Raw genomic sequence first — 24,240 nt, forward strand, 5'->3', positions numbered from 1 at the left:
CATGGTGCCGATGATGGTGATGATGGAGCTCAGACAGGGAAGCGGGTCATTTAAACGATCTGTGTCGTGTGTTTGGATGTAACGTCGACCCAGTTGAGGGCCAAAACACGTCCGTCAGCGCCCTGTTCTGGCTGTGGTGCCGCTCTGAAACTCTTCCCCCTCCACGTTCTCCACAGATCAATATTTCACAGGCCCGTTTAGGTCGTTTTTGCAGGTGAGATTCCAATGTTCGCGCGCAGCTTCTCTTCTTTTATGTTGGTTCTGATCCGCCCCCGGCGGCTCAGGCGTCGAGCAGACGTTTCACTTCCTGCCCCAGTGTTAAATCTCATTAATACGGTCTCATGTCGAGGCCATCAGATCCGTTTCAGCCAATCACATTAAAGCTGTTAATCAGATCAAATGAGCAGGAAATGTGTGTGTGTGTGTGTGTGTGTGTGTGTCGATTGAGTTCATACAGGTGCTCTGTCATTTACAGATGGAAGGAAACATAAGTTGTAAATGTTTAAATGATTAAAGTGAGTGCACGTGGGGTTCGGCTGCCCAGGTAACTACGCTGGGAAACTGTCCAGATGCTTTTGTTGAGTGTTTATGGCTTAAATGTGTGACGTCACACAGCTGCTGCTGGATGGAAAATTATTCTCAAAACAGCTGCTGCTAAAAATACACACAAATTCACATTCCGTTCTCAGAAGAGTGTGTGTGTGTGTGTGTACGCTGTAATTCTCGATACACACTCAGTCTAAACTGCTGCTGAGCTCAGTGTGCTGTGAGAGAATCCAGACATTTTACCCATAATGCACCACGGTGAGAGATTTGGACCAGTGACACATTTCATAGTTTTTTTTTCTCCTCTAAACATTTTAATGTAACTTTAATCTGAGTTGGTGCCTTTTGGACAGAAATATCTTTTAACACAGGTGTTAATGGATGACCTGTGGAAAAAAAGGCAACGATTAACCAATGATTTTTATTTTTTTTGCCGAATGCCACCAAGTTAAAACAACATTTTTTGTTTCATTTCTAAATCTCTATTATTAATTCCGCCTTTTCTTTGATATCACATGAACCACCGCCGCCTGGTGGAATAAAGTGGTACTGCACTTAAGCTGGTCACATCCACATCAACAGATAAATATTGATCCTATTTTGGATCTTGTGCCACAGATGGAGGTTCCTCGGAACCCTTCAGCAAAGTCAGGAGGCCAGAGAAATGCTCCAGAACATCCAGCTTCAGATACAAGCGGAGGAAGACGAGGAGAACGCCGAGGCAGGAGGTTCCGAGCAGGATCCAGAGCAGCAGGGCGCTGAAGTACAACGGCAGCAGCCTGCAGCACGAGACAGACGGTCAGACCTCCCAGCAGCAGCATCTGCAGCGCACGTGCACTCCAACACGACGAGACTGCGTTAAAATGCATCGCTGATGATGCACTTCATCAATTTCCTCTGTAGTTTTTTTTAATTCTCTGCTTTGTTGTCTTCTTGTTGAGAATCTAGATGCACTTTTTAACGTGTCATGATACTTATACAACCCGATCAACACCCGATTCTATCAATTTTGTTTCGCGGATAAGCAAGTGCGCTTCCGCCGAGGTGCTTTTCAAAATAAAAGCGCGCGTCGTTAAACCGGCACCTGAACGCAACACCGTTTTAACGCTTATGGCTGGATGATGGGAGCACGGTTCACGGGCACTTACGTGCACGCGAGCGGACATTTGTGCTCCCATCCAGCAGCGCAGAATTAAATAAAGAAATAAATTAAAGAAAAAAATTAAAAATTAAAGAAATAAAGTCCCAAACTCGGACATTTTGGTTTGTCACCCCAACCAACGGGGGCTGATCTCCTACCGTTGCTGTGGCGACCGAGAGTAGCCTCGGAAGTAAGACAGGCGGGCGTAGAGGTAGAGGAGGCCGCAGGCAGACGCCAGACCTGCAACACAACACGCACGTGAGCGCTCGTCACTGCTCAGACGTGGTCGCCCAGGCCACCTCAGGTCACCTTGACTGAAGAAGAGTCCCGACAGCCACAAGACGGCCACGAAGATGGGGAAATACTCCGAGCAGTTGGCTCTGCGGGCACAAGTGGGGTTTAAATAGGGGGAAACGACGCAATCAAAGAGACCAAAGCGACTCCTGCTCATCGTTTAGTGCCGCCTGCTCGGACCAGCTTTGGTAAACGTGCACGTGCGACAGTGAGACATCAAAGCAGAGTGACTGGTGCGGAGGTGCGACTGACTGAGCTCTGAAGACCCTCTCGAACTCCGCTGGTCCAGAGGTGGCGGGTGGACGCACAGAGAACTTCCTCCGGGCCGAGATCACCTGCAGACAGAAATGGGCTGCGTGCACGCACGCGCGCGCGCACGGCTTTAATCGGACAGACCCTGGTCCACCTACGTCACCATTTTAACAGTGTGATCAGAGATCCAACGCCTTCAGGAAGATTAGGAACTTTTAATTTGTCCAAACACTTCGAACTTAAATACTAAATTTTCTACATGAAAGAGTTTGTCGGCCGCTCTAACCCTCAGAATGGATTTATTTTACCCAGCAGCCCTTTCACCTTGCTGCAGGATGCCCAGTATGGTGACGGCGGCGAGGACGGCGGTCTCCTCAAACATCTCGGCAGCAGGACGCCGGTCGGAGGGACGAGTGAGGCTCAGACACGTCTGACATCACACCAGGATCAGGAAACAGGGGTGGCGTAACCACAGGGGCGGGGCCACGAGGCGAGGCTGACGGGCGCCGTGGAAACGGCCAGCCAATCGTCCTCTCAAATGATAACAGACATTGTGGGTGGCATAAAACACACACACACACACACGCCAGACGTGTTTCTAAATAACTATATTTACATAATACTCTTGTTTTACAGAGAACATATCAAAAGTATAAAATACTTACAAAACATCCGCTGCAATATATAAAAATAACATCTATCTTCTGCAGATCATTAGGAAAGGCATACATACAAAAAATATATTTATAGACATTTACAGTTGAAGCCCAGAACGCCTGGGGAGGCTGGAAGCTCAAAGATTCAGACGAGAGCAGGAAACAAAGCCCAAAGCCACGATTCAGCCGGATCCACACAACAAATAAACAACAAACTGGGTTCAGTACAGTAGACAAGAACCGGCTCAAGGTTCCACCTGTTCACAGAGCCACCTCAGGAGAGCAGAAAGTGGTTCTGGGAGAACCGCGGGGGAACCACGCTCACGTTACCTAACAGGAAGTACTTCAACACTGAGAATCAGAGAGAAACTATCGCAACGGGTTCCCTCTGAATCGGGCGTTCAGGCGGAACCACACCGGCCCGAACGCACTCCTTCACTGTGACCCCGAGGCTGAAACGGGTTTTCAGGACTTCAAACTGAAGCCCGGGCCGAAACGTGTCACTTCCTGTTTATAGTCCAGATTAGGATTAAAACCTTCGGGGAAAGGACGTCGCATCTTAAATAAAACGCCTGGATTTGCTGCCTCTGGTGACGCTGAGAGGAAGGTTCAGATGAGCTCAGAACCTCAGAACCCCTCTCCGAGGATGCTGCGTCCTCCCCCCCGGACAGAACCTGTTGTGTCAAAATAAACCCAAATTTGACCTTTGGCTCATTTTTAACTCTTCTCAGATCTGGAAGATGAGCCAGATGTGAGCAGCTGTTTGAGTTGGGACGATATCAAACACAAAAATAATAATAATAATAATAATAATAATAATAATCAGGGAACACAATGATTCTTCAGTGAGGACATTGTTTGTCAGACCGACCCGTTGAGGAGCAGAGCTCAGGTCTGGAGTCAGTCTCAGCAGGTTTGATTCTGAAAGGACGACGGACCAAAATCGGGCTGTTTGGCAAAAACGTGGGATTAAAGGCAGGAAACCCAGTTCCTTGATTTCATTCTGAGGAGGAGAGAAGCCGCCCGTGATGGGGGGGGCTGAAATGAGGCGACCCAACGGAGAGGGACCCGACACGACTGCTTCCTGTAGACGCCTCGTCGCCATGGCGGTGACGTCACAGCGTGGCAGAACCTTCATGACCGAGGCGGCTGTGGGGGGGGTCGAGGCCCGTTTCTGAACAGGTGGGCGGGGCTTCCGGGCCGTGGGCTAATGGTGCGTGGCGAGCAGCTCGTCCAGGTCGCTCATCCAGTCCTGCGTGCTCTGGCCCTTCAGCAGGGAGTCCACCAGCTCGCTCTCCCCAGCAAAGCTCCCCGACGCGGCGTTGTAGCCAAAAGACACCTGCTGCTGCTGCTGGTTGGCTGTCCTGCTCACCTGGTAACCTTGGTTACACTGCAGCCCCTGGCGGCCGGTGCCCTGCGGCTGTCCGAACGCCGCCAGGTCCGGCAGGACGGCCTGGTTCTGATTGGCCTGCTGCTGCTGAGTCTGCTGCTGATTGGCCATGGGCTGGCCGAGGCCCTGCGAGGTGGGCGGAGCCCTCTGCTGCATCATCGGCTGCCCGGGGTTCAGGCTGCCCAGCGGACGCCCCGCGGCGTTGGTCACGAAGGGGGCGCCACCCTGCGGCATCTTGGGAATGCGGGGATGCTGCTGCAGGTGGAAGGAGTTGGGCGGGTTGCTGAAGGCGTTTGGCGGCAGGGCGGCGTTATTGGAGGGGGGCTGAGCGCTCATCTGCTGCTGCCACGCGCTGCTCTGCGGCGCCGCCATGCTGCCGGCCATGGCGCCCGGCAGGTTGGCCCCCATGTTGCTCTGCATGGCGCCCGGCAGGCGAGCAGCAGCCAGCTGTTGCTGCTTCAGCATGGCAACGTTGGGCTGGGCCTTCATGTGCTGCTGCTGGGCCAGGAGGTTCTGCCTGTAGGGGGCGCTCATGGCGCCCAGGGGCTGCCGCTGGAGGCCGGCCTGCTGCGAGGGGTGCCCGGGGTGCCCGGGGTGGAGATTCATGTTGTTGTACAGCACCTGCTGCACGTCCACGCTGGCCCCGCCCCCTCCGCACGAGGACAGGCTGATGTCAGCTTGACTGACAGCAGTCGGTGGCGGAGCCACGCCCCCCGCGGGCCCACCGGCCTGGCTCAGGTTCATTCCCAGCATGCCTTGGTTCTGCTGGAACATCCGTTGTGATCCAGGAGCGGCGCTCCCCATGGAGCCGATGGGCTGCGAGCTTCCCATTGGCTGAGAGGAAGCTGTGACGGGAAAAAAACAATGAAAGCAAATTCAAAACAAACCCAACAAAGACGCTGTGTTAATTCTCATTTCCTATTCAAATCGGAGGTCGGCAAAGCTCCGCGCTGCTGCACAAAGACACTCATCAAGGTTTATTTGGACACCAAAACCAGGGTTTGATCCACCATCAAAGGTGACCTTTTGCAGATTCGGTGCTGGTTTGGACCTGAGGAGGACACAGAGGTTCGCTTCACAGGGCTCTGCAACTTCCTCTTTTCCTACCTGTGAACTGGTTGACAGGCGTCTGTGAGAACGGGTTCTGATTGGTGGGCTGGTCCTGGTACTGTGGCGGCGGTCGGGTCAGATGTCTCTGCAGCTGCTGGTCTTGCTGACGCTGCTTCTCCTGCAGGGAAACGGAACATTTCTGTCAACAGGGAAATTCCAATTTGCATGCAGCGTATTCATAGATGTTCCCTAAAAGTGTAACTACCTGTTCAGCTATTAGCTGCTGCCTCTGGATGTACTGCTGCTGCTTCAGCGCCACCGCCTGGCTGTTCAGGTACGCTGCGTTGCCATGGTTAGCTGCCATGGCATTGGCCCCGGGCTGGACCGCCAGGGCGTTGCTTCCCGGCGTCGATGTCATGGCGTTGGTGGGGCCGGGGCCGTGTGGAGGAGCTGGGTATGAGTTCTGGTCCTGCTGGGGACAAAGATCAGGATCACAAGAGAAACCTCCCGAGGTTCCCAACAGGTCTCCTGGTATGGAAATACCAGCTAAACTCACACAATACGTCATGTAAAGAAGGAAACATGTGCTCCTACAGTAACATCACTCAAAATGTCATTGACTAATTTTAATGTGGGTTTGTCAGGACATTTGTCATTTTTAATTCAAGACGTGTAAATTGCTACAGGTTGGTGTCCTGTGCTGCCCTCTGGTGTTTATCGGGTGTAACAGCACATTCCCGGCAGTCATTTAGAATTTGCCATCACAATTATCTCTATACAATAATACAAAAATAAAGGTCTAATCATCTCTATACAATAATGCAAATGTCTAAAGCAACATGACATTTCCCCCAACTCAACCCTTTGTTAAATTGATCTTTTCCTTCCGTTTTAAATCATTCCTATTATGCAGGCGCCGCGACAACGAAGCAATAAACATTACAGTGACTTGATTAAACAAGGGGGGGGGGGGGTTATAATGATTCTGTGCGTCTGTGTCCAGAGCAGACGACAGTTTAAAGGGCCGAGAGGACAAACAGCAGCGTGAACGTGAGCGATGATAAACTGATGCAGGAACAAACTGTTCATCTGTGAAGGAAACCCACCAGCAGGATCAGCTATATTTAAATACACACAGACAGAATATGAAAGGCTGCTTTGTCATGGACCCCCCCCCCACCACCACCCACCCCCGGAGAGCCTTGGCAACCAGCTGCTTCTCCCTCCCTCCCTCCCTCCCTCCCTCCACCTCCCTCACCTCCCTCACCCCCTCTGTCTCCCTGCCTCCCTCCATCTCTGCCCCCCCCGTCTCTCTCTCTCTCTCTCTCTCTCACACACACACACACACTCACACACTCACACACCCCCCCCCCAGTGTGGGGCCACAGGCGAGCGGCTGAACAAAAGGCCTCTGCTGCAGACTCTCTGTGCTGGTTTTCATGTGCACCTGTTGGGCTGAAACCAGTTGAAGCCCAGTTAAATGTCGCTTCAGCCGAGTTGATGTTTTGGAAATTCTTAACGAGTTATTCAGTCCTGATGTCTCGGCGGACGTGCGGGTTCCTGAGGTGTGACACGTGCGGCGCCCTCGTCATCTCAGGCAGGATCGTGTTCACACATCACCCTCGAACCGTCCGTGAAGGACAGGAAGAACCAATAAAGTACCTCAGATAGCACCTGTGTGTGTGTGTGTGTGTGTGTGTGTGTGTGTGTGTGCGCGCGGTACCTGTGCATGTGGTATGTGTTGTCTGAAAGTCATATTCTTCTGTTTGATCTGCTGCTGCCGCAGCAGGTTGAGCAGGACCGTCTTGTTCTGGTTCTGGGAGTTGGGGAGCCGGGGGGGTCCAGGTCCCGCCTCAAAGTGCGAAAGAGGTTTGGTGTTGTTATAGTTCAGCATGGCGGTGGAACCCTGAGCACCTGGGGCTGGCGGGTGGTTGAGAGGGGGGCCCCGCTGTAGGGTGGCCCAGCAGGTTGTGGTGGCCCGGACCCCCTGGGTGTCCCGGACCCCCTGGGTGTCCCGGCATGTACCCCCCAGCTGCTGCTTTTGGGGATGCTTTGTTGGGCTGAGCAGGCATCAACAACTGCTTCTGTGCATTAGAGTTGAAGTCCTGTGGGTACATGGAAGGGCTTGTAGCCTTGTCCATTCCAAACGTGCCCCCCAGCGTGCCCTGAGGGGCATTAGCCATCTGGGGCCAGGCCGGGGGGTGGCCGTGGGGCACCTGGTTGTGGAATTTGTGCCCCGGTTGCTGCTGCTTGTGCTGCATCTGGCCGTGGAGGTGGTGGGCCCTCTGCTGCTGGGCAGCCAGCTGCTGGAGCTGCTGGGCTGGCGACAGGTCTTTGGGTCCTGGGGGGCCGGTGGGAAGGAGTTGGTTGGGTGGCGGCTGAAGCTGCCGAGGGGGAGGAGGTGGTTGGGGCGGGGGCAAAGCCGGGGACGAGGCGGAGGAGGTGGTGATGGGGGAGCTCGTGTGGTGAGGAGGAGGACCAGAGGAGGTGGACCTGACGTGGGGGGAGCCGGTCCTAGAGTCCTGTTCAAAGGCCACCGAGGCTGGGGAGAATTCGGACTTAACACTGTTCAGGTCGGCGGGGAGCAGGACCTGGGACGACTGGCCGCCCCCGCCCCCGCCCCCCGCTGCTGCGCCTGCCCCACCAACACTAGAGGCGTGGGCCATCTCCAGGGGGTCCTTGCGGTCCTCGAAGCCATCGTTGAGAATATCCTGAATGTCTTCATAGGCCACCGCGCAGTTGAGCTCCTCCATCAGCTCGGTCCACTCCTGCTCGTTCAGGTTCAGGTCCGGGAACAGGCTGTTGTTCCCACCTCCTGTCGGGGGCATGATGGGAAGGATGTCATCCGGCTCTTGCTTCATCTCCTTCCGGTGGAAGTCTGAGCTGGACTCCCGGCCGCTCTCCTTTGACTCACTGGGGGGCCCGTGAGTGCCGTTGGAATTCAGCGAATCACTTATGCCCAACTTGGAGTCCAGTGGGGACCCATTGGTGGTACCGTTATCCAGACAGGCCTTCTTGTTGGGAGGGAACCCGTCGCTGAACCCGTTGACCGGATCTCTGCCTCCCAGGGGCGAACTGGCGCTCTCCAGCTTCCTTTTAACAGTCTCCTGCAGCTGGAGAAGGGAACACAAGAGCAGGGTTAATCATCTGGACCCGAGTGAAGCGTCACACAGAACCTGAAGCTAAAGGAATGCTGCTAACTTCAGCCACCAGGGGGGAATGTTCCACCAAGACGGGAGTTTTCACCCGGTCAGCGGAGGACATGAACTCGCATCACGCAACTCTTCCACGGCACATTTGGGCCGTCACTCACGGGACCTTTGAGTTGAGCTCATGGTGGTTGTAACAAGCTCACAGCATTGGTGCTGGTGCAGCCCACCCACTTCTCACCTCCCACTCCAGCGCTCCACACCCCCCCCCAGTGACAAAGGAACCACACCACCGACACCTTCAGCTTCACGTCCACGCTCCTTCCACCCCGACAGTTCTTCACCTTCTCCATTAACACCAGTACACATCAGCATCCACCGTGGTTTTTATCTCCTGCATCATCAAAATAGTTTCCAAAAACTTTGCTGACATTTTAAAACAAAACGGGAGGGACGTTAAGTAAAAATGCGCTTGAAATGTGTGGCGATAAAGGTTCGACAACACTCAGATGGGCAGACAGAGAGTGGCGTGGGTGCCCTGAGGAAAGGGAAACTGCTGAGTCAGCCCGTTCTGAACCTGAAATACTGGTCCCCCTCCTGCCCTCTTACTCACAGATGTTTGGAGAGGTGGTACAAAAGCACCGGGTTGAGGAGGAGCTCACGAACGACACCATCATGGTGGGACTGGAGCTCTCAAAGACAGCGGAGAAGATTGTACGGCCAGAAGATGCTTCTGGGTCTTTCTAGTCCTGACAGACATCCCATCAGAACACACAACGCTTCCCTTTAATCACGAACGGCCCAAAGCATCAGTTACACGTCACTCCCCAACCTCCTGCGCCTGCATGACGAGTAACCCTGGAAACTCATCAGCTTTAACCCCGGAATCCTCAGCGAGCAGCATCAGTGGCGTCGGCCCGCGCCCGTGGCCGAGCCTGGCAGCGCCTGCAAGGCAAGGGAAAGGGAAAAGCCCACCTCTCCAAATAAAGACGCGTTCCAGGGGAATCGATGAAATGAGACGCACGAACACAAGTGTGTTCTTCTTTATTTTGAATCCTCCTTCTTTTGTGGCTGTTTTATACTCTACAGGGTGGGAATCTCATGGGATCAGACGTGGATTCCTTCAGGACTGAGAAACATCGTTTTCAGCTGCCTGCCGGAGCTGCGGGATGGGGGGGGGGCAACGTTCCGAAAGGGATTCCAAGTGTGCCGAGTATGCTACCGACAGTCTGTTGCTCCGGTTGGCCAGGGGATCGACGCCACTGACAGGTCAGGAGAGCAACACTCTCCACAAGGCTCAGGCCCGTCATCATTAGAACCCCGATGCTGAGGCCCGACCCCCGTCCAACCAGGTACGCGTGGGTTCGAGCAGCGTTCCGAGCCCTTCTGCAGTAATTATTCCGTTCATGGGGAGCTCATGCTCACCTCTGTCGTGGCCTGGACGCACACTGAGCTGGCTGGTTAGCCACCAGCGCTAACGCCGTGCTATGCTTCAGCTAGCTCAATGCAGCCTAATTCACATGACAAACGTCACCGCTGTCTTGGCTGTGTGCGTACTCTGATAGAGGCTTTTTACCCTTTGGAATATGCATTCTAATGTGTCTGGAATTTGCCTTTGACTGTAATAAAGGGATTTATTGCTGCGTGATTTCTGTTCCTCCTTTTAAAACCGGGCCAGAAAAGAGCCGACGGCCCAAACCAGGCGTTTAAGGGAGCGTTCAGTGTCACAGCTGTGTTTACATGCTAACAGCGTCACCAGAGTCCGGGACCGTCTCGCTACGATGACCCGCCCGGTGGACCAAACGTTGTTCATCCAGAAATAACAGAATCATTATTTAGAGGGTGAATAGATGCAGCTTCTCTAGAGTAGCAGATATACCAAAAAGAACAAATTCAAGCACCAAAAAAGGCTTTTTTTTGGTGAAAGTTGTTGTTCTAAAGTGAATTTTACAGCCTGCTCATGGTTCCACGAGATAAAATGACAAGACTGTTGTTCAGGAGACACAGAGCCTCTGTTATCATCCTTCAAGTCTGCATATTTCACATTACAATCAAGCCATCCAATAAATAAGGACTTCTAAATATCTTCACTCCAGGACTTTTGGCTACTGCTTAGCCACAAAAATGCTAAACATCTGCTGGGTTTACATCAGCAGCTTATCGCGGGCCCAATGTTTTAGCAGGACTATTTGGTTTCTTTTGTTAGCGCTGCAATCTGACATATTTCAACCGTCTCGTAAACTCCCAACACGCAGCTGATGTCAGCAAAATATAAGCTACATGTATATAAACGGTGAATTGATCAGTGAGAAGTTCATATGTTTCCTTTGTCAGCAGTAACCAGAAACCTAAACGCTTTTGGTTCCGTGGAAATTACTGTGAAAATACTGTGAAAACTTTTTTCATCCTTGTGGTTTAGCTGGACCAAGTCTCACCGGTTCAGTGGACCGGTTCAGTGGACCGGTTCAGTGGCCTCAACATCACCTACTCAAAGGGCCAACGGCTACGGTGTGTAGGTGATCCGGCTCCGCCACCTCCAGTGTTGCCTGCTGGTACGTTTCCTGTATGTAATCAGGCCCACACAAAGGTGCTGAGTCAGCAGTGAGGGGGCGGTGGGGGTTTCTGCTCAGACTGAGTCATCACTCAGGACTCCAGGCAGCGTTCCTCGGTGAGAACCGCTCCGAATCAGGGACACCACCACGTTTCAACCATCCGCGTCTACAAAAATGACCCGTCTGAGCTGTTCAAGCAGGAGGGTGAAACACAACTGGACGCAAGCGACTCGACTCAAATGGGGCTTTAGAACTGACCCGTCTCGGGTGTTGGACACAGACGTTAGAAGCAGAAGAACCCCCCCCCCCCTAAGCTGCTGTGTTGTAAGCTCACATCCTGGAAAGGCGCCACTCCTTTCCAGTGTCCAAAGGATGCCTCATCTCCTCGCAGTGACACCGTCTTCACACGTGTCAGAGTCTGTGAAATCTGGCACGAGCTCGCAAACGGCCGCCCGAGCGACAGGAAGCTAAACGCTGCACTGCCCGTGGAAAAGGGAGGACCCAGTCAGGAAAGGGACGAAAGGGGCGAGGGTGTGAGGCCCGTTGGCCCAACCAGTTGAAGACCCACTCCAGGGGGAAGCGTTTGGACTCTGTCAACGGTCTGGTCTCCGTGGGCGGCGAGGTGGTACCGAGGAACGCGTCGCCATGTGGACACAGTACAAGCAAAGCGAAATCTGTTTTTTTTATTTCTGGTGACAACGGTTTGTAACCTTGTGAAAAGAAATGGACGTATGAATCATCTCCATTACACAAAACACACCACAAGTGAGGAGCGAACGCGTCGTAGAAGAGAAAAGGACCGATTCAAATGTTGCTGAGGAGCAAGAATGAAGATAGTGGATGGAAATGTTAAACCCCCCCAATCAGGCTGCAGACTCAGATACAGGACACCTGTGGAGATGCTGGTTGTGAGCAGGTGACAACAGTCCAGGACAATTAGCATCTTTTCAAATTTACCAGCGTGATCAGGGCAGAACCACAAACAATACAGGATCTGTTGTAGTCTAAGGATGTAAAGCAGAGGAGTTAAGTTACAAGATGAAGTCGTTTGGAGCCGTTTTAGCCTTTATTCCTCAGCACCAGTGCTGCAGGTCTCTGCGTGGGGGGGGGGCTGCGTCTTCATTTCAGTGCGCTCGTTCCACATTTTATATGATGCACAAATCTTAACAGGGTGATGGATTTCTGTGGTGATCGCGCACGAGCTCTGCTTTGTATTTACAGGACTTGTGTTTGCATAGAAAATGAGTGATTGCTGTTATTTGGCAATCTGTGCGCCGCCTAAACGGGCTGCTACTAATCCCCAAACTTTTCAAATCCTCATAAGTCATTTGTTCGCTCCCTGGAACGGGGCTGTTTTCCCTGCACGGCAGCAGGAAATGAAACGGAAACATGCAAGAGGAAATGCACGGTGGACGGGGAACCAGAAACAACTGCTGCAGTTGCTGTGGACTCTACACAGGAAAGGTACACGTGGTCGTGCACAGGGGTCTGGATCTTAATGCAGAAGAAAAACCCTCCTCAAACTATCACTTTAGACCCGTTTCTGCCAACTAAAGCAGCATGATGTCATAATGGGAGAAGCTGCTTCGCGTAGATTTAGATGGAAACTGCCGTGTCAACAAAGCCAGAGTAAAACAGGACGTAGTTACTTCATGTTCTTGCGCGACCAGCTGACGAAGCTCTCTGAAAACGTCAGCACACCATCTGCATCACCTGCCCGGTTCCGGCGGCCCACTTACCGCGATGAGGGTGCTGTTCCGGCTCTGCTCGGCCGCCGTGCCCCCGCCGTCCTCCGCGCCGCCGCCGCCGCCGCTGCCCGGCCCCCTCTGGACGGCCTGCTCCCCGCTGGGCTGGGGCTGCCGGTGCTTGCTGGAGCGCTTGGCCTTGGTCTGCAGGCACCGCTGGTGCAGCGCGAAGGTCTGCTGCCGCTCCAGCTCCAGCCGCTCCAGCGTCGCGCTTTCGTAGCGGTTCTCGCAGCTGTTGTGATGCTGCCGGAAGAGCTCGATCCTCCGGCGGAGCCTCTCCATCACCGCGCTGTGTCGCGGCGTAACGAAATCCGCCATCATCAATCAAGATTTGCAGTAAACTCCCAGCTCAGGTTTCGTCCATAAAACGCTGAATTTGCCTCTTTTCTCTCGGGCGTCTGTTTACCCCCTCTGCCTTTACAAAGACTCCTGGTCTGGCTCCATGGAGGCGACCTTTGTCTTGCTAATGGCCTTCACTCGCAGCCGCACTCACTGTTAAATAAAGGGAAATAAAGGGTTTTAAACACCTAAGAGCAGCCCTTCTTAATGTTACAAACCCAAAGGAAAGCCAGAAGCTAAAGTAGCCCCGACGCCGAACAGGTCGCTCGACTACTGGAAGTAGTGTTACTGGAGTCTTACAAGAGCCACATTCCACCCGAGTTTAACCCCCAAAATACACACTCGATTCATCCCTACGATGCAAAACCAATAAACATCGGTCAACTGTGCGGAAGAGATGGACATGTACATGTTTAAACTGTTTAATTTAATGAATCGATGTGCTCAAAAGTCAAAGAGGATGAAACTTGCACTATGGTAACTTAGGTTAGCGCATTCCTCCACTAAAAATCAAATTTAGAGCGTCGACAAAAACCCTCACAAACTGCACTAGCAGTCAATACAGTGTTTGTTTTTAAGCTACCACAACTGCTGACTGTATATCACTTTCTTTGTCATCGGTAAAAATTAGACAACCGCGAACCATCCTAACAAGTTGTCCAAAACTTACATCGCTCATGTATTAATAGTTAGCTCGGCTAGAACCAAATGAGCTAGCTGGCTAACAACTTGTCTTTTCAGAAAGTTTGTGGCAATTAAACAGCTCGTAAATGTTGTTAAAGCTAGCAACAATGTTAGACACACACACGACCGGACCGTTCACAAAACCAAAGTTCTGTTTTAAATCTACTTACTGCCGGATTGTTGCTGTCTGTTCTTCCTTCAGCATCTGTCTTAACAGCTGATCCCCCACCTCCGCGTAGCCGCTTTATGCTAAACTATTGAGTGGACGGACCAACGTGAGCTCGCCTAGCTGGCTAGCAACGTAGCTCGCTGGCTAGCCCGAAATACTCATATAAAACACCATGTTTAAAATATAGCTCCTCTGGCATCTCGGCACCCTTGGTGGAGCCTAAGTGGGTGTGGGGTCGTTTTAGAGGAAAAAACGAATGATACAGCAAAATCAGGCGAAGGCAATCTCAGTGTGTTGTTTCTATTGTTTTCCAGTGGACAGGTAGGTCTAGGCCGCCATTTTGGAACTTTCTCTTTTTTTCTCCATCGGCGGCAGCAGGAATGTCCTTGGCCCCGCCCCACGGGTGATTGACAACAGGAGCAGCCAATGAGCAGCGGGATCACGAGGAGGCGCCAATGCCGATTGGACAGCGCGTCGACGGGAAATTAAAATCGATCGCTCATCAATATTTTTAATGTTGCGTATCAGATTTATAATGCCAGTAAGGAGGGACACACAGTTGCTGTGAAAGTATTTCTGCCTTCTTTCCAGTTCAAATTCAAGTCTAAATTTCTGGAAATATTTTCCTATATTCAATCAATCAATCTTTATTTATCAGCGTCTGTTACAATCGAAATTGTTTCTAGGCGCTTTCCAGAATCCCAGGGCCTGAGCCCCAACAAGCAACAGTGGCAGGAAAAACTCCCCTTTAACAGGAAGAAACCTTGAGCAGGACCAGGCTCATGTAGGGGGACCCTCCTGCTGATGGGGGGGCTGGGTAGAGAGAGAAGGGGGGAGGAGACGAGTGGAGAGGAGGGAAGAAGTGAAGAAGCTCATGAAGTCTTCACCACTCAGGGAAGAAGGGATACGTGGATCTAAAACACTGTGACTCTTGGTTAATTTGGCCACAGTGCTGAAAAGAAACCTGGGGTTGCTCTTATTTTCCTCAATCAAAGAAGAAAAATAAGCTGTTCTAGCCTTGCGAAGGGCCTTTTTGTAAACTAATAGACAGTCTTTCCAGGCTACATGATAGCTGTCTATTTTACAAGAATACCACTTCCTTTCCAGTCTTCACACTTTCTGCTTGAGGGTCCTGATATGTGAATTATACCAGGGGGCACACCTCCTCTGATTTCCTATTTTCTTTTTCAGGGGGGCAACAGAATCAAGCGTGATTCTCAGTGAGGTTGCTGCACCTTCAGCAACAGTCGACCTCAGCAGGGCTCAGATTATAATGATTGATCCCTGGGGAAACGCACGGTGGTCCTGGGATCAACGCAGGATCCTGATTAGCTGCTCAACTTCTGCTGTCATTATTTAAATATAATGAGTTTTTTAGTGTAACGTCAGAGATCAGCATAATTCTAAAGTGCCAAATTTTCTCAATGAATATGTAACGTTTATTGATTCCGAAGTGAAGTATTTACAGTAATTAAAAAAGTAGTGTATAAAGGTAAACAAAGGTAAAGAAAATGGAATTGTTTGACCACTGACTGTCATTTTCTCACATTTCACTGATCACAGTGTTGTTCATAAAAACAACCTGGGTTAGTTTAACTGTTCAACACAGTCCAAACTTTATGGTGACAGACTCTTTTGAGACATTTTATTACTTTCTTTATTCCTTTACATGCTAGAACATCACATTTCCACTAGTTCTAACACTGCAGGTTGAAGCTACATCAACTAAAGCTCTTGAATGAATCGAAGAACCAGGATTCTCATATCGTGATTTTGGTGACCACGAGCGCCTTTGACCAAATCCCTTTTCCTTTGCTGCCATCTCATTTATCACGTTTGACTCACACGAGCAGGGTCGCTGGTTTGAAACCAGTGCCAAAGATTCACCAACATGATGAGCTTCACATCCTGAGGGCGGCAGGACGGTCTCACCCTGGTTTCCAACTCTAGCCGAGACCCAACCAGCCCGAAACACCCAAACACTAATAACATATAACACGATATCGTGAGCACATTATCCAGCTGTTGAACAGCAGCTCCTCCACTGATATCAGTCCAGAAAAGGTGCAATAGCAGCAGCTTCTCAGACTAGATGTCCAAGTTGGGAATCTGCTTCATGTGGGGAAATAACCTGTTTGGTCTGACAGCTTCATTCCTGATTTATTGATTCATCAAACGACAAAGCCGCAGCATTAAAAAATTTTTTTTTGAAAAAAGTCTTTACAAATACAGTTACATCATACAAATTTTCTAAATAATCCAGACATTCAAGTTCTCAAATTCACAGTGACTTTTTTGAGTAAAATCATTAAAAAAAACAACCTAAAAATCTGTGATAATTACACTGAGATCTAAAAGGCTTCTTTAAAATGCACTTCAGAACCTGTTCACACCGTCTCTTTTGTACTCTGATAAATGCTCCTCAGTCTGTGTTGAGACAGTGAAACTACACATCTTGAGGAATTCTTGGACGCCCGCTGGTGCACTCGCACTCCTCTCTGCGACTGAGAGTGTGCTCACTGCCCCGCCCTTTGCTCTGACACGTGGGGCAGCAGCCAGTGTGCCCCTCCTGCCTGCAGCTGGGACAGGACAGAACCAGCTGGCAGCAGAATCTGGTGGAACACACCTCATACTGGTCCCAGGGACAATGACAGTACCTGCAGCCTGGACCCAATCAGGGAAAGATGGTGTTTAATAATGACAGCCTTCTTCTTGGTGCTGGACATGCAGATTAAGCTCAAATCCTAACCTGAGATGACATCATCATTGGAAGAAATGGAAAAACGTTCATCAAACACAAACAGTTTTCCTCGGTAGAAACCGTCAGGGAAACGCTCCAGATACTTGTGGATTCCACCTTTCAGCTGGTAAACATCTTTACACACTTCCTACGTGTGGTACAGTGAATAAGGAGAGGTTAAGAGCAACAACATCAGCTTGAGTTCATGCTGTAAAGATGCCGTTTACTTTAGAGATGAGGTAGGCAGACGCGCGCTCGCAGCGGATCCCTCCAGTACAGTACATTAACACTTTCTTGTCTCTGAACAGGTCCAAGTTCTGGTCAACATAATCCGGGAAGTAGCTGAATTTCCGGATGTTTGGGGCCAGGCACTGTGTGAACTGTCCCTGGGAGGAGAAATAAATCACATTCTGGCAGCATGCTATTGTTGTGGAACCATCATATGGAGCAGCACATCAAAGCCTGAACTTACAATTTTACTCTCATAAAAGTTCCGGCAGTCTAACAAGACGGTGTCACTCTCAGACGGTGTCACGCTCCCCTTCGCCACTAAGGCTTCCACCTCTTTATGGAACTCCTCTGGCTCCAGATGAGCTCCTGCAGGGTTACAAATAAATCTATCACATCAACTAATAACAGCACACCTACGAGAATGACAGAAAAAACTGGACAAACAGCATCAGCATCGCTGACAAATGATTAAAAGAAAACACACCTGCCAGTTGATAGGAAAGAACAGCAGGATCCACTCCCATTGGTACGATCTCTTTATAGACGCCGACCCTGAGGTCTGTGAAACATTTGGCACCACCATCACTCGTCTAAACAAAACACAGAATCAATCACACGAATGACGTGTAAAAATAACTCCCGCTGTTATTAAAGCCCCGTTTCTACCATCTGAGACGTTTGGTTTTCCTCTGACAAACCTTAAAATCCTCTTTATCCAATCTGAAGACAGGGTGTGAACACATGGCCTCTATGTAAAGCTGAGTGGCCACGTCGGTGCCACCAACAGTTCCATTGATGCCTTCAGTTGCCACCCTCACCTGCGATGGACGACACAGCTCAAAGAAGTCACACACATTTTGAAACATGCCCACTTTGAAGGAGAGAAATGATCCACCTTGCCAGTTAAGTGAAGCTTCTCACAGAGAGCTTTCTGCCACGAACAGATAACATTTGGATCCTCCACATGACAGTAGTGATAATAGAGGAGCACTTTCCCTGGACCCCTGAAAGAGAAGCAGTGCAGGAGATTTAGTTAAATCACCTCAAAACAGTTAAATGACCTGGGTGACAAACTGGACTCAGATAGATACAGGTGCAGTTGCTGTTCAGGGATGTGTCCAGTTTCAGGTATCCAGGCAGAAATATCCACCGACTGCACCTTCAGCTCCATCAGCTGCTGACCTTCAGAGTCTTCTTCGATCCTCTTTAACAGACGCTCGTATGTCGCCGTCATGAGCTGCTGTATTTCTGAATGGTGCATCCTGGCTACGTGTTTGTGAATGGCAGAGTGGTCCATGAAGGTCTGGCTGCAGCAGCACCAGAAGGTTCCCTCCTGACGACTGCTGTCTCGTTTTGATGCAACAAAGGCAGCAAATGACTGCAAACGAAAAAAAACTGATTGGTAATTTTGCATTGCTTCTATTATTGCACTTCTGAAATGGTAACAATTTTAGAGACGAACCTCAACTCACCTTTCTTCTACATAAATTGTAATACCTCCTCTGTGGGGCAGAAAGTTGTTTCTCCCGTTTCAACTCACTCGATATTGAACTCTCCAGCTCCCAGTCCAAGAACAAGCCTTCAGGATCCTCGGCCATTTTCAACCTCTTACCACTGAACAAAACAAAACAAAACAGCGCCTAAAGTTCTAACACAGCAAAATTACAATAAACCATATTAAACACGACAATCTACAGTCAATTCAGCTTGTCTTCCGGATTATCGCAAACCGTGGCAGAAAGGAATAACGGCAACACGGACCCTCAAAAAAGGCGCACCTTCCGGTTGAACTCTGGCCGCCCCGGAAGCGCACATCTTGAAAGAGACCGCTATTATTTTTCTGCACCCACAGCGGCGCTGGAAGATCTAGAAGCTAATTTAGCTTACTAATCAGTTGTTTGTTTGTTCGTTTTTTATTTTAATAAATTTCCCCATCGACTTGAAGCCTGTAGAAATGTCCAGGAGACGACACGCCGACGATAATGACGGTAGGTCCGCGTTGGTTTCATTCGTTCGTGTGGTTCCTAAGTGTTAGCAGGCGTGTTAGCCTGCTGCTGGTTTTGCTGTGTTGTGGTGCTCTCAGGTTCGGTGTTTGTAGATTATCCTACGGTGCAACACTAACGCCCTCCAAATCAATCTACACATAAAACGAGACAAATTAAATGAGTTTATTGTGGTTTTATTAAACTAAAAAGATTAGCGGGGGTAAGGTGGCGAGTGAATTCATTCACCCCAGGCTACAGCTAGCTTGCCGTTCTGGGGGCAGTAACCCACCCAAACCTTTCAGCTGAAACGTGCTGTTAATCATTTCAAAGGCGATACCTCATTTAATGTGCTCTTAGTTGTGATCCACTGATGTTTATTTGAAGGTGAACCGAACAGCGTGCATGTGTTGTGCATTGAACCCGAGCATAAAATGCTTTATACTGCTGCACAAGTCATGATTTGGTTTGCGTTGAGAGGTTTTTGCCTCTTGATTTTTCCCTCACTTTTCTATTATTTCCAACTCTTTCCAGGAGGACAGGCCCACAAAAGGCGGAGGACCTCAGAACCCATTGAAATCGAAGACCGCTTGGAGTCACTGATATGTCGCGTTGGTGAGAAGGTGAAAACAGCCTCACACAGCATCACCTGTCTCCATTCAAATAAAAGCACCTGCAAGTCCTAAAAGATTACACTTCCCTTTCAGAGTACATCTTCACTGGAGAGCAATTTGGAGGGTCTGGCAGGCGTGTTGGAAGCAGACCTTCCAAACTACAAAAACAAAATCTTGCGAATTTTATGTGCAGTGTAAGTTTTGGCCAGCAGTTCACGCTCTAGATTAGTGTCTGATCAGGAGATTTTAAAACCTTGTTTTGTCTGCAGTGCACGCCTTCTACCGGAGAAGCTGACCGTGTATACCACGTTAGTCGGCCTACTGAACGCCCGGAACTACAATTTTGGGGGCGAGTTTGTGGAGGCCATGATCAGGCAACTCAAGGAGACGCTGAAAAACAACCTGTATGATGAAGCTGTTCACCTGGTGAGCTGGTGCTTTACAAGCACTTCAAATGATGCGCGTGTGGGTTCTTTCACGCGATGCTTTTGTTGTAGGTGCGTTTTCTGTCCGATTTGGTCAACTGTCATGTGATCGCCGCTCCGTCGATGGTGGCCATGTTTGAAAACTTTGTCAGTGTTACTCAGGAGGAAGACGTCCCACAGGTAGCTGCATCTGCCCCCAGTGCACGTTCACTTCTTTTATCTCGCACTTGTTTCAAGAGTTTTCTGGATTTTTGTTCTTCTAAAGACGTCTTGTTGGTATCATCAGGTTCGGTCGGACTGGTTTGTATATGTGGTGCTTTCATGTCTTCCCTGGGTTGGAAAAGAGCTTTATGAGAAGAAAGATGTGGAGATGGACCGGCTGCTCAGTCAGATCGAAGGTTATCTAAAGTAAGGATGTCGCAGTTCTCACGTTTTCTTTCAGTGCTTCTGTAAAGTTCTCTTCATGTGTTGGTGCCTGAAAAACCACTTATTGTTTTCCAAGGAGGAGAGTAAAGACACATGTACCCATGCTGCAGGTGTGGACGGCAGAGAAGCCACACCCACAGGAGGAGGTAAGCCATGGGGGGACGAGGTACAGACGGTTTCAGGCGAGATGATGTTCTTTCTTTCTTCCTTGGCTCATTCTCAAGCTTCTCTTTCTTTCTTCAGTACCTGGACTGTCTTTGGGCCCAGATTCAGAAGCTAAAGAAAGACCGCTGGCAGGAGCGCCACATCCTCCGGCCCTACATTGCTTTTGACAGCGTGCTGTGTGAGGCGCTGCAGCACAACCTGCCCCCCTTCACCCCTCCAGGACACATGCCTGACGCACAGTACCCCATGCCCCGAGTGGTCTTCCGCATGTTCGACTACACTGACGCCCCAGAGGTACAAAAGATCAGTTAGCCCAATGCTGCGCGGTGATACTGGAGGCTAGCGTTCCTCTGCTCACCATCAGGGTCCCGTGATGCCTGGCAGCCATTCTGTGGAGAGATTTGTAATCGAGGAAAACCTGCACTGTATCATCAAGACCCATTGGAAAGAGAGGAAGACCTGGTGGGTGGCGGCCTTCAGCCTGCTGCTTCTGCTTCGTTACGCAGTGTTTTAACACTTCCTGTCTTTTCCTTTCCGTGTTAGTGCTGCACAGCTGCTGAGCTACCCTGGAAAAAACAAGATTCCTCTCAACTATCACATCGTGGAGGCACGAAACCTTCGATAGATGGTGGCTGGGCGGTAACGACCGTGGAATGAGTGTTTTAAAGTGGCGTTTCCCTCTGCTCAGGTGATCTTTGGAGAGCTGTTCCAGCTGCCCGTCCCCCCCCACATCGACGTCATGTACACCACGCTGCTGATCGAGCTCTGCAAACTGCAGCCGGGCTCGTTGCCACAAGTCGTATCCCCCCTAGTTGATTATGACCTTTCCAACAAGTCCGTTAATGAATCTGTGGTGTTGTGAACAAATGTGGTGCTGATTGGGCCTTGACAGGTGGGCGTTAGTTGGCCCAGGCCACAGAGATGATGTACATGCGACTGGACACCATGAACACCACCTGCATAGACAGGTGACCCCCCCTCAGCACGCTGGCAGCCCCCCTGTGGGACACACAGCCTCACTCTCACCTTTGTGTTTCCAGACTAATCAACTGGTTTTCTCACCACCTGAGCAACTTCCAGTTCAGATGGAGCTGGGATGACTGGTGAGTGAGCCCCCCCCCCCCATGAGCTGTTCATCACTCCTTAGCCGTCCGGTGATCATTCGCTGTCTTTTCCAGGTCTGACTGTCTGGCTGTGGATCAGGAAATGCCCAAACCCAAATTTGTCAAAGAGGTCCTGGAGAAGTGCATGAGGTGTGCACGTTTCCTCCGACCACGTCTGTATCCGGGGGCTTTGGGGACGCCGCTCATTTCTCGTCTCCCTGCAGGCTGTCGTACCACCAGCGGATCGTGGACCTCGTCCCTCCCACCTTCTCAGGGCTCATCCCAGCGGAACCCATCAGTATTTACAAATATGGAGAGGAGAGCTCCTGTAAGTCCTCCGGATCTTTGATGCTTTCATCTTCCCACTCATCATTCCATTAAATAAAGGAGCAGGAATCTGAGCAGCGAGCAGCTCCTGATCTGGGAGCAGTGAGGAACTTCTCGCTCAACCTTCTAGACAGTCTTGATCTGCAGCCCGGCTTTGCTCTCCCTCCGTGCAGCTTCGTTGCCGGGATACCCTGTGGCCATCACCATGGGGAACGCCATCAAGAACCGAGCAACCAATGAGGAGATCCTGGCCATCCTCAAAGAGCTGCCCAACCCAAACCAAGACGACGACGACGGTCAGTTCTGGCGGTTTTGCCGCGCTGGTCGGTCGTCTTTGACGTCTCAGACCAAAGACAAACATCCTCCTTTACATCAAAGGGAAGTGGGCGAGTTCTGGAATGTCCTCCGGCACTCAGCCTCTGGTTTTGTTTGTTCTCCTCTTCCAGACGAGGGCGAGACTTTCAACCCCCTGAAGGTCGACGTGTTCCTGCAGACTTTGCTCAGCGTGGCGTCCAAATCCTTCAGCCACTCCTTCAGCGCCCTGGGAAAGTGAGTTCCTCTGCTGGGAATAAACCAGGCCGCGCTCCGTGCAAACCTGTTTGGATTTTCCAGGTTCCACGAGATCCTGAAGACGCTGACGGAGAGCGACGAGGGGAAGCTGCACATCCTGAAGGTGGTGTACGATGTGTGGAGGAATCACCCGCAGGTAAACCCGGGTCATCGCCAGCTATTGGCGCCGCCGGCCGCTTGCAGGTGTGACGCCTGTTGACGTCTTTCCAGATGATCGCGGTCCTGGTGGACAAGATGATCCGGACGCAGATAACGGACTGCGCCGCTGTAGCCAACTGGCTCTTCTCTCAGGACATGGCGCATGAGTTCACCAGGTGAGTCGCCAAGCCCGTAGCGTGAGTGTGTAAGGAGGGGAACCGATGCCGTACCGATGTCCACATGAACCCTGTCCAGACTTTACATCTGGGAGATTCTGCACTCCACCATCCGGAAAATGGACAAGCACGTCCAGAAGATCCAGCAGGAGCTGGAGGAAGCCAAGGACAAGCTGGAGAAGCAACAGCACAAGAGGGTAACTTTGGGCGTCACCGCCACTGAACCGGGCCAGACGGGCCAGACGTGGTCATTAAAGCCGTTGTGTGTGCCGATGTCTCCCAGAGGGACAGCGGGGACGACGAGGACATGGACAAAGCCAGCGAGGATGAGGAGGGTCAGCTGGAGGAGCAGATCGAGAGGCTGCAAGAGAAAGTGGAGTCGGCACAGAGCGAGCAGAAGAACCTCTTTCTGGTCATCTTTCAGGTAAAACCGGGTTCGTTTGTTTTAAACGGTTCCACGTTGGCTCCCGTAACGTGTTGGTGCGTCATGGCAGCGCTTCATCATGCTGCTGACGGAACATCTGGTTCGCTGTGAGACGGGCAGCGTGGACATCAGCACGCCCTGGTACAAAAACTGCATCGAGCGGCTCCAGCAGATCTTCCTCATGGTAACGGCTCACACACACACACACACATCCTCGTACTGCTGTCTTTGTGAGGACTTCCACAGACACAACTCACCCCAACCTGAACCCAAGCTGGTCTTTGATGTTCCCTCGACATTTCCCTTTGTGCCACAGCACCACGTGACCATCCAGCAGTACATGGGAACGCTGGAGAACCTGCTGTTCACGGCCGAGCTGGACCACCACATCCTGGCCGTGTACCAGCAGTTCTGTGCTCTGCAGCTCTGAGACGCCCTCACACACACGTGACGCCCAGTGTTTGTGTTCACACACAACTTAATTCTACCAGCTCTTGCATCTTGAATTCCCCCCATGACCTTTTTTTTTTAATGTTCATCTTGTTTTTGCCCTTTTTAAAATTGGAATTCAAATGGTTTGATTTGATAAGTGACCCGTTTTTCCATCTGTACATCCTGTTTGTATATTTGAGAATGGCTCTTTTTGAAGCTGTAAGAACTGTCTGAATGAAGAAGTGAGAGTTGAGGAAAGCATTTTCAGGTCGGGTCGGACTAATAACAAATCCAGAGAGCATTCTAATTTTTTACATTTGTTTTATGTAGAATTGGGAAAAAATTAAATTTCTCCAGTCTAAACTCCGGGTGTCCGTCTGTCATTTCCATCCGTGGTGCCAGCAACGTTTAGTTCCTGATAAATAGTTCCCCTCAACCTAAAGGCTCAATGAGCTTTTTTCTAAATAGGCTTGCGGCCCGGGGCCACCAGGGGGCCCCAGAGGGCTGAAAAAAGGCTACA

The 24,240-nt window shown here is 50.7% G+C and overlaps 4 protein-coding genes and 1 long non-coding RNA gene across 10 annotated transcripts; 2 read left to right on the plus strand and 3 right to left on the minus strand.

Annotated features, from left to right (window-relative positions):
* The first annotated feature begins 7 nt into the window (after positions 1-7).
* LOC130531507 (uncharacterized) lies at positions 8-1,796 on the plus strand. The gene is made up of 2 exons (XR_008952109.1): positions 8-214; positions 1,165-1,796. It is a non-coding gene; the product is annotated as an uncharacterized LOC130531507 (long non-coding RNA).
* Positions 841-3,521, minus strand: ltc4s (leukotriene C4 synthase). Of its 3 annotated transcripts, none has more exons than XM_057043548.1 (5): positions 2,558-3,521; positions 2,234-2,333; positions 1,997-2,067; positions 1,846-1,927; positions 841-1,325 (listed from the first exon to the last, which is right to left on the minus strand). In XM_057043548.1, the coding sequence occupies exons 1-5, from the start codon at positions 2,613-2,615 to the stop codon at positions 1,142-1,144; spliced, it is 495 nt and encodes a 164-aa protein (XP_056899528.1). In that variant the 5' UTR covers positions 2,616-3,521; the 3' UTR covers positions 841-1,141. The 3 variants fall into 3 exon arrangements, with proteins under 3 accessions (XP_056899528.1, XP_056899527.1, XP_056899526.1); XM_057043547.1 differs by having other exon boundaries at positions 2,542-3,521; XM_057043546.1 differs by having other exon boundaries at positions 1,846-2,067.
* On the minus strand, positions 3,516-14,328 carry maml1 (mastermind-like transcriptional coactivator 1). Its single transcript, XM_057043467.1, is given in 7 exon segments — positions 3,516-5,124; positions 5,387-5,507; positions 5,595-5,798; positions 7,053-7,269; positions 7,271-8,442; positions 12,770-13,267; positions 13,969-14,328. Coding segments are annotated over 6 exon segments (3,069 nt in total). The 5' UTR covers positions 13,097-13,267; positions 13,969-14,328; the 3' UTR covers positions 3,516-4,096.
* Positions 14,329-15,598: 1,270 nt separating this feature from the next.
* LOC130531467 (thiosulfate sulfurtransferase/rhodanese-like domain-containing protein 2) lies at positions 15,599-18,714 on the minus strand. Of its 4 annotated transcripts, none has more exons than XM_057043510.1 (9): positions 18,411-18,714; positions 18,121-18,316; positions 17,860-17,942; positions 17,637-17,756; positions 17,423-17,528; positions 17,180-17,304; positions 16,935-17,093; positions 16,717-16,855; positions 15,599-16,631 (listed from the first exon to the last, which is right to left on the minus strand). In XM_057043510.1, the coding sequence occupies exons 1-9, from the start codon at positions 18,534-18,536 to the stop codon at positions 16,414-16,416; spliced, it is 1,272 nt and encodes a 423-aa protein (XP_056899490.1). In that variant the 5' UTR covers positions 18,537-18,714; the 3' UTR covers positions 15,599-16,413. The 4 variants fall into 4 exon arrangements, with proteins under 4 accessions (XP_056899490.1, XP_056899489.1, XP_056899492.1 ...); XM_057043509.1 differs by having other exon boundaries at positions 17,834-17,942; positions 18,030-18,316; positions 18,411-18,713; XM_057043512.1 differs by having other exon boundaries at positions 17,834-17,942; positions 18,030-18,333; positions 18,411-18,713.
* A 15-nt stretch (positions 18,715-18,729) lies between these two features.
* LOC130531449 (nuclear cap-binding protein subunit 1) lies at positions 18,730-24,083 on the plus strand. Its single transcript, XM_057043477.1, has 23 exons — positions 18,730-18,926; positions 19,455-19,543; positions 19,628-19,728; positions 19,804-19,960; positions 20,032-20,139; positions 20,246-20,367; positions 20,462-20,531; positions 20,629-20,844; positions 20,915-21,012; positions 21,094-21,157; positions 21,239-21,349; positions 21,454-21,518; positions 21,591-21,653; positions 21,729-21,803; positions 21,878-21,981; positions 22,154-22,276; positions 22,427-22,529; positions 22,593-22,686; positions 22,761-22,864; positions 22,944-23,061; positions 23,148-23,288; positions 23,359-23,472; positions 23,605-24,083. The coding sequence occupies exons 1-23, from the start codon at positions 18,893-18,895 to the stop codon at positions 23,716-23,718; spliced, it is 2,388 nt and encodes a 795-aa protein (XP_056899457.1). The 5' UTR covers positions 18,730-18,892; the 3' UTR covers positions 23,719-24,083.
* The last annotated feature ends 157 nt before the right edge of the window (positions 24,084-24,240 follow it).

This window comes from Takifugu flavidus, chromosome 9 (genome assembly GCF_003711565.1).
Source record: "Takifugu flavidus isolate HTHZ2018 chromosome 9, ASM371156v2, whole genome shotgun sequence".
Classification (NCBI taxonomy): Eukaryota; Metazoa; Chordata; class Actinopteri; order Tetraodontiformes; family Tetraodontidae; genus Takifugu; species Takifugu flavidus.